Raw genomic sequence first — 14,002 nt, forward strand, 5'->3', positions numbered from 1 at the left:
ACTGCGGACTGCACCCCGGAGCTGGCTCCCCACCCCCCCAGGTGCATGATCTAGGCAGCTGGCCCCAGTCTGGAGAAAGCCCCTCAGAGATTGGATCTTTCTCCGTCCTGGTCTAAGGTTTTTCTGTTGTCAAGATACAGTCCTTTGTTTCCCCAGGCTTTCTTTCTCTTCCCCTTGTCTCTCCACAGAAGGGGATCCTTCCCCTCCATTCTTTTTATCTCTCCCCGTTCACCATCATGTACCTGTGGCCCATCAGGTTGTCCCGGTGGGTCCCTGGAAGCAACCCTGTCTCTTTGCCTCCCAGACTCTTGGAGTTCAAAGTCCTTTAGCTTCAACACTGCTTTGTTTGAGAGACAAGGGAACTTTGGATCCCCCTACTTCTCCACCATGTTGGCCCCTCTCCTGGTCCTTTTAATTAAAGGAGAAATTCCCACTTTAGAACATAAATAAACATAAAGTTAAATGCTACCTGAGTGGATTTAACATCTAAAGAAAGATCAAAATTTTCTTTAAAGACAGTGTGGAGTCAATTGTAATAGTCATGAACAAGTTCATCAAGCTTTTGTGTGCTAATCTGAGTTTTGTTTCAGTCAACAGGCTTAGGAAGAGCGACTGTAATTGCTTGGTGATTTCCAACAAGTTTTCTAGCATCTTACCACAAGTTAGATGTTTGTTTTTCTAAATACCCTTCAGGATATTCTCCTCTGGCTGGTTCCATCCAGTGTTTGGCCTGGTTCTCACCAACAAGCACATGGAATAATTGGTATAAATCTGAGAAACCAAAGTGGTAAATTTGAATAACTGTTGAATTCTTCAGCAAACTTATTGAGGTCCTCAGTCATTTAGGGAACTTTTTAACTATGGCTCACAATTCAGCCTTAGTCCAGGGAACAAGGAACTTGAAGTTTATTTAGTTCCTCAGAAAACTTAACTTTAAAGAACCAGGTTTTAATAGGTTCAGGAGAGGACGAAGCAGAGAGATTAAAAGGCAAGTTCAGCAGAAAGAACAGACAAAAGTGTTGCCAGAGGTGGGTCCTGAGCACAAGATGGGTGCAGATGGAGGGAGGGAGAAAACGGCCTCAGAAGCCATTTTGATGGCTTTTGTTCTGATGACTTCAATTGTTTGTTTGCCTCAGTTGATTTGTAAATAGCATCTTGCAAAAAGGCAAACTTAGTATCCTGAAAACATATGGAACCCTCAAGGTACAATTTAAAATAGGCATTCCAGAGATACAGAGTTTGCCGGACAAACACAAGATAAAGGAATTCATGACCACTAAATAGCCCTACAAGAAATGTTAAAGGGGACTCTGCATGGATAAACCATAAGTAGGACTAAGTAAAGTAGGAAACACAAAAGCAGTATAAATAAGTATATTTAAAATTCAGTCAAGGGATTCACAAAATAAATTATGTAAATAAATTCACAAAATAAACAAATTATGAACCATATACCTAAAATATGGGCATGGGAGAGAGAAGGGTAAAGAATAGGTTCAAATTTAAGTGACCATCAACTTAATATAGAATGTTACATGCAGAAGATATATACACACCCACACATGTGTATACACATACACACACAAATTACCATTATATATACATGCATGTATATATATATAATGGTAACCATGACTCAAAAACCAGTAATAGATACGCAAAGACTAAAGAGAAAGGAATCCAAGTATATCACTTAGGCCAACTAATCATGAGATAAAAAGAGAAGAAAGGAACAGAGAAGTACAAAAACAACCATAAAACAAGTAACAAAATGGTAATAAACGCATACCTATCAATAATTACTTTGAATGCAAATGAACTAACTCCAGTCAAAAGACATAGAGTGATAGAATGGATAAAAAAGCAAGACCCATCTAAATGCTGCCTACAAGAGACTCATTTCAGACCTAAAGACACCAGAATCAAAGTGAAGGGATAGGGAAATGTTTATCATGCAAATGGATGTCAAAAGAAAGCCCAGGTGGCAATACATGTATCAGACAAAATAGGCTTTAAAATAAAGACTGTAACAAGAGACAAAGAAGGACACTATATAATACTAAAGGGGACAGTCCAACAAGAACATATAATAGTTGTAAATATTTATGCACCCAACATAGGAGCACCCCAATACATAAAACTGTTAATAACAAAAAGAAAGTAATTGAAGGTAATACATTAATAGTAGTGTACTTTAAATTTTTTTTAACGTTTATTTATTTTTGAGAGACAAAGTGTGAACGGGAGGGACAGAGAGAGGGAGACACAGAATCTGAAGCGGGCTCTGAGCTGTCAGCACAGAGCCCAACACAGGGCTTGAACCCTGTGATGAGAGATTCAATGAGAAACAATGAGATAATGAGCTGAAGTCAGACGCTTGACTGAGCTACCTAGGTACCCCTAAAGTAGGGCACTTTAACAGCCCACGTACATCAACAGACAGATCATCCAAACAGAAAATCAACAAGGAAACACTGGCTCTGAACACATTGCACCAGGTGGATTTGACACATGTATTCAGAACATTCCATCCTAAAACAGCTGAATACACATTTTTTTCAAGTGTACATACACCATTCCCCAGAATAAATATTATGCCACAAAATAAGTCTCTCATGGAAAAGGTTGAAGTCATACCATGCATCTGTTCTGAACACAGTGCTTTGAAACTAAAAGCCACAAGAAAAAACCTGGCAAGAGCACAAATACATGGAGATTTAATAACATGCTACTAAACAATGAATTGGTCAGTCAAGAAATTAAAGAGGAAATAAAAAATAACATAGAAATAAAATGAAAATACAATCATCCAAAATCTTTGAGATGCAGCAAAAGCTGTTCTAAGAGGGAGGTTTATAGCAATACAGACCTACCTCAAGAAGCAAGAAATATCTCAGATAAACAACCTCATACCTATAGGAGCTAGAAAAAGAAGAACAAAATCCAAACCAGTAGATGGAAGAAGTTTTAAGTGTTAGAGCAGAAATGAAATAGTAACTTAAAATACAGAACAGGTCAATGACACCAGGAGCTCATTCTTTGAAAAGATCAACAAAATAAGCCTTTTACCATACTTATCAAAAAAAAAAAAAAAGACAAAATCAGCAGTGAAAGAGAATAACCACCAACATCACAGAAATACAAAGGATTATAAGAGAATATTACAAAAAATTATATGCCAGCAAATTGAACAACCTAGAAGAAACACACAAATCTCTAGAAACATATATATAACCTCCCAGTCAGGAAGAAATAGAAAATTTGGACAAACCAATTACCAGGAATGAAATTGTATCAGTAATCGAAATACCTCCCATAAACAAAAGTCCAAGACCAGATGGCTTCACATGTGAATTCTACCAAACATTTAAAGAATTAATACCTAGTCTTCTCAAACTATTCCAAAAATCAGAAGAGGAAGGAAAGGTTGCATATTCATACTATGAGGCCAGGATTACCCTGATACCAAAACCAGATTAAAACACTGCAGAAAAAAGAATGATAGTCCAATGTCTCTGACGAATATAAATGCAGAAGTCCTCAACAAAATATTAGCAAACTGAGTCCAACAATACATTTTAAAAATCATTCACAGTCTAGTGGGATTTATTCTGAGGATGAAAGGGTAGTTTAGTATTCCCAAATTAATCAGCATGACACATCACATCAATAAGGGGAATGATAAAAAGCATGTGATCATCTGCACAGATGCAGAAAAAGCATTTAACAAGGTACAACATTTATTCATGATAACCCTCAACAAAGTAGGTTTAGAGGGAACATAGTTCAACATAATAAAGGCCATATATGGAAACCCCACAGTCAACATCATACTCAGTGGTGAAAACCTGAGCTTTTCCCTTAAGATCGGGAGAATGACAAGGATGTCCCCACTCACCACTTACATTCAACATATTGTTGAAAGTCCTGGACACAACAATTAGACAAAAACAAAAAGTATTCAAATTGGAAAGGAAGAAATAAAATGTTCACTGTTTGCAGATAACATACTATATGTAGAAAACACTAAAGTTCCACCAAAAAACTACTAGAACTGGTAAGTGAATTCATTAAGGTCACAGGATACAAAATCAATATATAGAAATACAGGGCACCTAGCTGGCTCAGTCAGTGGAGCATGCAATTCTTGATCTCAGGGTCGTGACTTCAAGCCCCATGTTGGGTGTGGAACCTACTTAAAAAATGTTTTTCAGAAATCTGTTACATTTCTATACACATAATGAGGTAGAAAGAAGTTAAGGGGAAAAACCCCTTTTAGTGTTACACCAAAAAATAGTAGAAACCTAACAGTAAACTTAACCAAAAAAGTAAAAGAACTAAACTCCCAAAAACTATGAAACACTGGAAAAAAAAAACAACCTATGAAACGCCGATAAAAGAAATTGAAGAGGACACACACAAATAGAAAGACATTACAAATACTGTTAAGATGTCCATACAACAAAAAAAAAAAATCTGTAGATACAATGCAATCCCTATCAAAATACCAACAGAATTTTTCACAGAACTAAAATAAATACTAAACTTTGTATGGAACTACAAAGACCCCAATAGCCAAAGCAGTCTTGAAAAAACAACAAAACTGGAGGTATCACAACCCCAAATTTCAAGATATACCACACACCTGTAGTAATCAAAACAGTATGGAATTGTCACAGATATAGACACATATATCAATAGAACGTTATAGAAACCCAGAAATGAACCCACAATTATGTGGTCAATTAATCTTTGACAAAGGAGGAATGAATATACAATGGAAAAAAGTTTCTTCAATAAATGGTGTTGGGAGAACTAGATAGCTACATGCAAAAGAATGAAACTGGACCACTTTCTTACACCATACACAGAAATAAATTCAAAATGGATTAAAGACCTAAATGTGAGACATGAAACCATAAAAATCCTAGAAGAGAGCACAGACAGTAATTTCCCTGACATTAGCTGTAACAATTTCTAGATAGGTCTACGGAGGCAAGTGAAACAAAAAATAAACTACACCAAAATAAAAGCTTCTGTACTGCAAAGTAAACAACGAAGAAACATGAAAGCCTGCTGAATGGGAGAAGATATTTGCAAATTACATATATGATAAAGGATATCCAAATATACAAAGAATGTATACAACTCAACAAAACAAATATTCCAGTTAAAAAATGGGCAGAAGACATGAACTGACTTTTCTCCAGAAGAGACCAACAGATGGCCAACAGACATATGAAAAGATACTCAATATCACTTATCATCAGGGAATTGCAGATCAAAACCACAATGAGAAATCTCTCACATCTGTCAGTATGGCTAAAAACTAAAATACAAACAATAACTGTTGGGAATGCAAACTGGTACAGCCACAGTAGAATATAGTATGGAGATTCCTCAAAAAATTAAAAATAAAACTACCATATGATCCGCTGATTTCACTACTGGATGTTACCAAAGGATACAAAAACACTAATTTGAAAAGATATATGCACCTCTATATTTATTGCAGCACTTCTTACAATAACCAAACTATGAAAGCAATGCAAGTGTCCATCAGTAGATGAATGGATAAAGAAGAGGTTGTGTATACATACAATGGAATAGTATTCAGTCATTTAAAAAATGAAATCTTGCCATTTGCAGCATCGTGGGTAGATCTACAGGATATAATGCTAAGTGAAATAAGTCAGAGAAAGACACATACTGTATGATTTCACTCATATGTGAAATTTAAGAAACAAAACAAATGAACAAGGAATAAAAGACAATCCAAAAAAAAACCCAGACTCTGAACTAGAGAGCAAAGTGATGGTTATCAGAGGAGATGGGCAGAAGGGGCGGTGCATGACACAGGTAAAGGGGATTAAGAGTCCACTTATCTCAATGAGCACTAACATACAGAATTCTTGAATTACTGTATCGTACACCTGAAACTAATACTATATGTAAGAAAAATTTTAATAAAAAATAAAATAGGCATCCCAGTCAGTTGTGTTTTTGTTTTTCTGCAAGTCACAGCTTTCTAATTTGAGTAAAACAAGTTTGTGAAGATTAAAAGTTTCCCATAATAGCCATTGAGGTTCAAAATTACTTTTGGCTAAGTTGATCCATTTAGTTATAAATATACATGCATGAAGACGATAGATTTTTTTTAATTTTTTTTTTTTTTTTTTTTTTTTTTGAGAAGACAGGGAAACAGAATCCCAAGCAGCCTCTTCCCTGCCAGCACAGAGTCCGACGTGGGGCTCTACCCCACAAACTGCAAGATCATAACCTGAGCTGAAGTCAAGAATCAGACACTTAACTGACTGAGCCACCCAGGCACCCCAATAAGAGACCCTTTTTTTTTTATGTTTAGTTTTGAGAGAGAGAGTGAGCATGAATGGGGGAGGGACAGAGAGAGAGGGAGATACAGAACTTGAAATGGGTCCCACGCTCTGTACTATCAGCACAGAGCCCAACGTGGGGTTTTTTTGTTCTTATTTTAGAGAATGAGTGAATTGGGGAGAGGGGTAGAAGGAGAGAGAGAATTTTAAGCAGGCTCCATGCTCAGTGCAGAGTCCAATGCAGGGCTTGATCCCACCACCCTGGGATCATGACCAGAGCTGAAATCAGGAGTAAGATGCTCAAGTGAGCCACAGGCACTCCAGGACGTTAAATTTTAAACATAAAACCAGCCAGAGTCCCAGAAACATGAGGAGAAGTGGGGGGTACCCTCAAGCATTTTGATAACTCTTCTCCCATTTCTTAGAGGCTTTTCTCTAGAGCAGAAAGAAATTTCTAAACAGCACAGTTTCAGGGCGCATGGATGGCTGTCAGTTAAGCGTCCAACTTTGGCTCACAATCTTGCAGTTTGTGAGTTCAAGCGCCACATCAGGCTCTGTGCTGACAGCTCAGAACCTAAACCTGCTTTGGGTTCTGTGTCTTCCTTTCTCTTCCCCTCCCCCACTTGTTCGTTTTTCTCTCTCTCTCTCTCTCTCCCAAAAAATAAATAATAAAACATTTACAAAAATAATAAAAAAATAAACAGCACAGTTCCAACAGGAACAGTCTGGTTCTAAAAAGGAATCAGACCAAAGGCTAGAACAGTTTCAGTAGGCACAGTCTGATTCCAGGCAGGAGTCAAGCCAGAGACCAGCATGGTTTCATCATGAAGTCTCGTGTCCTAAAAGGAGTCAGACCGAAGGCCACACAAGTACTCTCAGAGATTGAAAAAACAAAAACAAAAACACAAGGCCTGAAAACAGATTGCAAATGAAGCCTGGAGGCTTAAACACAAAGCAGGGCGCTCAAAATCCAGGAGAAAACTTACCTTCAAACTCTGTAGGTGGTGAGAAGACAGCGTACCCAGTTGGCTCTATAGATACCGTCATCTCTTCGCTCCCCAGCCTTAGAGTTGTTGAAGGTCTTCACTAGATCTCATTTTTGATCAAGTAATGCTGACTTTAAAAATAAAACTGCCAGGGGCACCTGGGTGGCTCAGTTGGTTAAGCCTCTGTCTCTTGATTTTGGCTCAGATCATGATCTCATGGTTCATTAGTCTGAGCCCCATGTGGGGTTTCATGCTGATGACACAGCCTGATTGGGATTCTCTCTACCCCTCCCCCATACTCACTCTCTCAAAATAAACTTTTAAAAATAAATAAGATTGCCAGTATTTTACCAGCAAAAAAAAAAAAAAAAGGTTTATTCAGTAATACTAGAGAATTGCAGTCCAGGACAAACAAGATAGGGCAAAACCATAGGCAAGAATTCAGAAGGAAGGAGAGGAATGCCCTTTAATAAAGAGGAAAACAGGATGTTGAGAAAGCTGTTATAAACAAAAAAGTCCATTAGAGTAAATTGGGAACTGGAAGTATAGTGGGTTTTCACTGGCTGAGGTGTCAGTGTCTCATTGGCTGGATTGTTGCTTGGGGGAGGAGGAAAGCCTTTCTTCCTCCTGTTGGGATAGCAAAATAGTATCCTTGTGCAAAGTCCCTCTCTTCCCGTTAGGTCTGGAACTGAGAAGTGAGAAGTTGTGAGAGCTTGCCCTGCTGGCCTGACTCCATTCTAAATGAGATTTCCTTTAAAAAAAAAAAAAAAAAAAGTTTCCTTTAATTAATTTTCACATTTTAAAATATGCATGTGGCGGGGGTGTTTATTTTTTCACCTTTATTATGTTGTGTTCAAATACTATAACCTTTACAGTTCTTGCATTTTGAATTTGGAAATGAGTATGGTTTTGTGGAAGTGCTTGTATAATTATTTTTTGTAGCTGTTCCAAAGTTATTTGAATAGACATTTCTCTGTAATAGATTTACTTGCAGTCTATTACCTTTTCTTTCAAATACAAACTTCTTTTAAATATGTCATAAGGATATATATCCTACTTTACTGCCACTTCTGTTAACCTCCACTTAGGAACTTCATGGAACCATCATTTCAAAGATGGAACCCTTCTCTATTTTATCTTTCCCATCATTCCCCTTAAGAAATGCTAGGGGGGCGCCTGGGTGGTTCAGTAGGTTAAGTGCCCAACTTGATTTCGGCTCAGGTCATGATATACAGTTCGTGGATTCAAGCCCCGCATCAAGCTCGGCACTGGCAGTGCAGAGCCTGCTTGAGATTCTCTCTCTCTCCCCCCTTCTCTGCCTCTACCCAGCTCTCTCTCTTTCTCAAAATAAATAAACTTAAAAAAGAAGACTGTTACAGCTTGATCACTCTAACAAAATATAATATGAAACACCAAGATTCAAATGAAATAAATGAATCTCACATCAAATTTTCTTGGATACAGATTCATTTTTCCAGTGACCAAACCCTGCTACACTTCATTCCTCAAATGTTTCTCTCCTTGGCTAATAGAATTTCTTAGTTTCACCTGGAAGCAGAGTGGTCTAGGGGAAAAAAATACAGATTTTAGGTCAGAAAGGCCTGGGTTTTAATCCAAGCTCTATGTACATAACAGTTTGATCAAGTTATTTAACCTCTTTAAACCTTAGTTTCCTCTCCTGTAATAAAAGAATAAAAGCCAAGAATTAATACTGTATCAACTGCAGGGGCTACTAACCTTAGGAAAAGCACCATCATTGGCAGTCTAAGAGAAAATAGGGAAGTAGTAAAAATAAATAAAAATGGCATTTATTATATATGTATATAATAATTCTATATGTATATAATCAATTATATATAATTATATTCATATAGCATATTAATATATAATAAAACATTTTATATAATATATACATTATGTGTGTATATATATATTTTTTTTTTTTAATTTTTTTAACGTTTATTTATTTTTGAGACAGAGAGAGACAGAGCATGAATGGGGGAGGGTCAGAGAGAGAGGGAGGCACAGAATCTGAAACGGGCTCCAGGCTCTGAGCTGTCAGCACAGAGCCCAACGCGGGGCTCGAACTCACGGACCGTGAGATCATGACCTGAGCCGAAGTCAGACGCTTAACCGACTGAGCCACCCAGGCGCCCCTATTTTTTTTTTTTTAAGTATTTGTTCTTTTGAGAGAGAGAGGCAGAGAGAGAGAATTCCAGGCAAGCTGTATACTGTCAGTACAAAGCCCAATGCAGGGCTCAAACTCATGAACCATGAGATCATGACCTGAGCTTAAACCGAGAGCCAGCCACTTAACCAACTGAGCCACCCAGGAGCCCCTAACATATATTTTTAATACAGTAAAAAAAAGTTTTGGAAGGCATGTTTTCAAAACAAATCAGATTTAAGATCAGTTCCAGTGAGAATCCCTATTTGCTGCATCCCCTCATCAGATTTTGAGGAAATGTTTATCACATTATGATCTAAGATAGATTCTTTCTCAAGTGTTTGTTATATTATGTGGAAAAGTTTTGTTTTAGTTTTGAACTAGCCATTACTAGCCTGAAATTTTATTTTTATACTTATATTCTCTGTTTTTGTTTTGTTTTAAGACTAACAAATTTCCAAACTGTTTTTACATTTTAAAAAAATTAGTGGTGCCTGGCTGGCTCATTTGGTAGAGCGTGTGACTTGATATCAGGGTTGTGAGTTTGAGCTCTACAGTAGGTGTAGAGATTACTTAAAATCTTAAAAAATATTTATTACAGGGGCGCCTGGGTGGCTCTGTCGGTTCAGTGTCCGACTTTGGCTCAGGTCATGATATCGCGGTCCATGAGTTCGAGCCCCGCGTCGGGCTCTGTGCTGACCGCTCAGAACCTGGAGCCTGTTTCAGATTCTGTGTCTCCCTTTCTCTGACCCTCCCCCATTAATGCTCTGTCTCTGTCTCAAAAATAAACATAAAAAAAAAAATTTTTTTTTTTTAAATATTTATTACAATGCCTAGACACCTATTTTTTTAAACCTGTTTTTATTCATTCATGTGTATATAGGATGGGACATGAAAAGATTTTGTAAAACTATTTTTACAGGCCTTTCTACAGAGTCTTTCTGAGAGGGAAGCAAATTTGTTTTCATGTACTTTTAAGATAATTGACCTGATAGCATATATTAAGTTTTAGCCAACACAAACAAATGGAAAGATATTCCATGCTCATGGGTTAGGAGAATTGATATTGTTAAAATGTCCATACTATTAAAGCAATCTACAGATACAATATAATCCCTATCAAAATACCAACAGCATTTTACACAGAACTAGAACAAATAATAAAATTTGTATGGAACCCTAAAAGACCCCAAATAGCCAAAGCAGTCTTAAAAAAGAATATAGCCGGAGATATCACAACCCCAAATTTCGAGATATACTACAAAGCTGTAGTAATCAAAACAATATGGTATTGGCACAAAAATAGACACACAGATCACTGGAACAAAATAGAGAACTCAGACATAAACCTGTGTTTATATGGTCAATTAATCTATAACAAATATTAACCAGTTAATCTTTTGGTTTCAAGTGATAGAAACTCAAGTTACCTTAAATAAAAAATAGGTTGTTAGTTCAAAGATTCCCAGGAAGGTTCTAACTACCACGCTTGTGAGAAGGGCAGGAATTGGACTCAGCCTGAGGGGTTACTAGAGCAAGTCTTGAAACATTGGCAGGATTCTCTTTCCCCCTGCTGCTCATTGCTCCTTTTCCCTATAAGCCACCTTTATTCTCAACCATTGCAGGATTCCTTTAAATAGGAAGATATATAGTTCCCCACAGGTTTTACACTCTTAGTCACTAAACAGTTAGTTAAACATAATGGTCTTTCTGGGCCATGTTCAAAAAGCTCATGGGTGGGACTGATGAGTGTGGCATGGCTTAGTTGCTCTTTCAGGGACCAGTTGACTGTGTGGAGGGTGGAATACTGTGATAGGTTCATGTCAGTCAGGTACCAATCTCTAGACTAGTCAACCGATTACTTTCACTAATCATGTGGGTGGCTAGATCTTAGATAGAAAAGGAGTGCTAGGCAAACAGCCATGTAGAGTCTCCTACCCTAGGACAGTGGGATTCCATGGTTTTCATCATGTGCTCTGTAAGCCCCCAGAGCCCTTGTCAGTTCATGGCAAAACCAGTTTTCCATAAATAACTGTCACATATCCACCTTTGCAACTTGTACTGCTAGTTCTGTATAAGCACAAGCATTTCCTTTGATGATACATGCTTTGTGCAGAAGGAATAAAAGAACAGAATTTAAAAGAATAGAATAAAAAGAATTTTCCAGACACGTATCCCCCTAAATAGGTACTCTGTATTTTAAATAATATTTTTCAAGTATTCAAATAGTATTTTTCACGTTTCCTACTTTGAAATGACTTTTAACTTCTCACTATCATTAGAAAGATGATCCTGGGCTTTTGGTGGACTCAGAGGTTAGGTAAAGGTTTGTCTTAGTCTAGTAAATAATGGTTTTGTTCTTACTTTCTGTTTCAGTGAGGAGGTAGATTTTGAACTTCCATGCACTGAAAATGAGTGTGTATCAACTTCAGAACCTGATATTGGTGGACAATCTAAAATGGTATTTAAAGAAAAAACAGTCACTTCTCTTGGAATCGTGGCAGATGGAGTGGCCCCAGTCTTTAAAAAGAGAAGAATTGAAAATGGAAAATCTAGAAATTTAAGGCAACGAGGTGATGATCAGTAATTGCAAAAGAGCTTTTTGTACCTGCTTTTCAGACCGCATGGAGACTATACATCTTGAAGCTCCTCTGTGTTTGTTTAAATGCTAAAAATTTAGATTTATTCTAAATGTATTTTCTGTGAATCTAAAATAAATCTTTTTTCATGTGAAACTTATTTTTGCTCCTAAAATGGAAGCCTACCACCACATTTCATTGTAATACAGTGTATTATATTGAGTGTCTAAAAATGCTAATTATGTCGTAATATAAGATGCTATGTATCTGTTACTTAAAACATGGAAAAACAAGGCCTTTATTCCATTCTTACTCATAAGCACATTCTTATCCTGCACCGAAAATGCATTACTTTTGCACACTGATACTAACTTATCCAAGAAAGAAGAATCAGACCACATAAGAGAAGATTCACAGGCCCATGATGGTTCAGTTCTAAGGATTCTGTCAAAAGGCTGATACAGAATGTTTATGTGTGTTGGCCTACCATACCCAGTTTAAGGCTAAGGGCCAAGAACCAGGACTGCAACTCAGGAACTTTAAATGTAGTGCTTAATATGGAATGAAATTTGGACCAAAGGTAGAAATGTGTATTTCCCCAGTTTGGTTCAAAGCAGGAAGCATTGTTTAAACATTATTACTTACCTTGAGCTAGGCATTATGCTAGGAGCTGAGGATATAAAGATGAATAAGATATATCCCTGTTCTTCATGATTTCACATGCTAGCATAGTCCTTCTCTCAGTCATGCACTCTGTTTCAAACAGCCTTATATATACTAGAAAGTAATTTTTCAGGCTTATTTAAAGCTATGTAGATAAAGGCTTGAACAAAAATAGTATGATCTCTGACTTCAGTAAAGTTTTAGTATTCCCTTAGACAAATTGGAAATATCTTTTCTGGTTACATTTCTTAGCAAGTAGAATTTTCTTATTTTATCCATTTGAAGATGGTTTCTTCCCTTTATTACTCCAAATTCTTAAAATTATATTTTTTATAAATTGTACAGTATTTAACGTTTGGTAGTAAATATTTGTCTTTTTAAGTTTACTAGTGTACATGTAAGAAAATGATAGCTTATTAAAAACTTTATGAACGAGTTAATATTGGATTGGATTTTTTTTTTTTCCTAATACTGATCAGAGTTAACAGCATTGGTGAAACAGTATTTGGAGATTTGACTATATTTGATCAGTCTACTTATTTAGGTATTTCATGAATACATAGCGTATGAAGAAATATTTTAGGTTCTCAATAGTGCATTTGTCATCTACCTAAGCAGTACATTTTGGTGCTCAACTGCCCTTAATTGGAGAAAGTAATAAGACCATAAATGGAATGCTACTTTATTTTACCCCCACGTAGCTCATACAAAATACGCAAAAAACATACCTTATCATCAGGAGCTTGGGAAGATGGTGGATTAAGAGGACCCCAAGCTCACCCTGTCCCACATTTACAACTAGATACCATCCATATCCAGGTCAATAAACCAGAGAATGATCTGAAGACTGGCAGAACAAACCACAGCTAAATATAGACGTGGAGCTGCCTCACAAAGGTCAGGACGGTCAGCTAGGCAGAGGGAGGCTGCCAGCAGGAGAGAGGGAGCTCTCCTGTATGGAGAGAGCAGAGATACAGGCCATCGCATGCAAAGAAAGCTAATCCCCATAAGGTTGGCTTTAAAAGCCAACCTGTGTTTGTAAAACCAGTGGGACTTGGATCCTGGAGTCAGCCAACTCTGCACTGGGCAAGCGATAGCTGTGTCTCCGCTCTTACAGAGCAGCTGGCTTGGAGAGGCAACATAAAAATGGCAGCTTACACAACGCCAGGAACAAGTAGGAGAGCTGTTCCTACTGAGTATGGAGCATGTTAAGGGATTTGGAAAATGAGGGAGCTGGCAAGTACTGTTTTCCTCCCTCACCCACCAGCATAAACA

At 37.3% G+C, this 14,002-nt stretch overlaps 1 protein-coding gene across 1 annotated transcript in view; it reads left to right on the top strand.

Annotated features, from left to right (window-relative positions):
• Positions 1-12,224, top strand: part of WBP4 (WW domain binding protein 4) — a 66,180-nt gene extending 53,956 nt beyond the window's left edge. The window contains exon 10 of the mRNA XM_019447398.2: positions 11,862-12,224. Coding sequence (XP_019302943.1) covers positions 11,862-12,072 — 211 coding nt within the window. The 3' untranslated portion in view covers positions 12,073-12,224. The remainder of the gene's footprint in view (positions 1-11,861) is intronic.
• The last annotated feature ends 1,778 nt before the right edge of the window (positions 12,225-14,002 follow it).

The sequence above is a fragment of the Panthera pardus genome, unplaced genomic scaffold (genome assembly GCF_024362965.1).
Source record: "Panthera pardus isolate Hobbes unplaced genomic scaffold, ASM2436296v1 HiC_scaffold_1, whole genome shotgun sequence".
Lineage (NCBI taxonomy): Eukaryota > Metazoa > Chordata > Mammalia > Carnivora > Felidae > Panthera > Panthera pardus.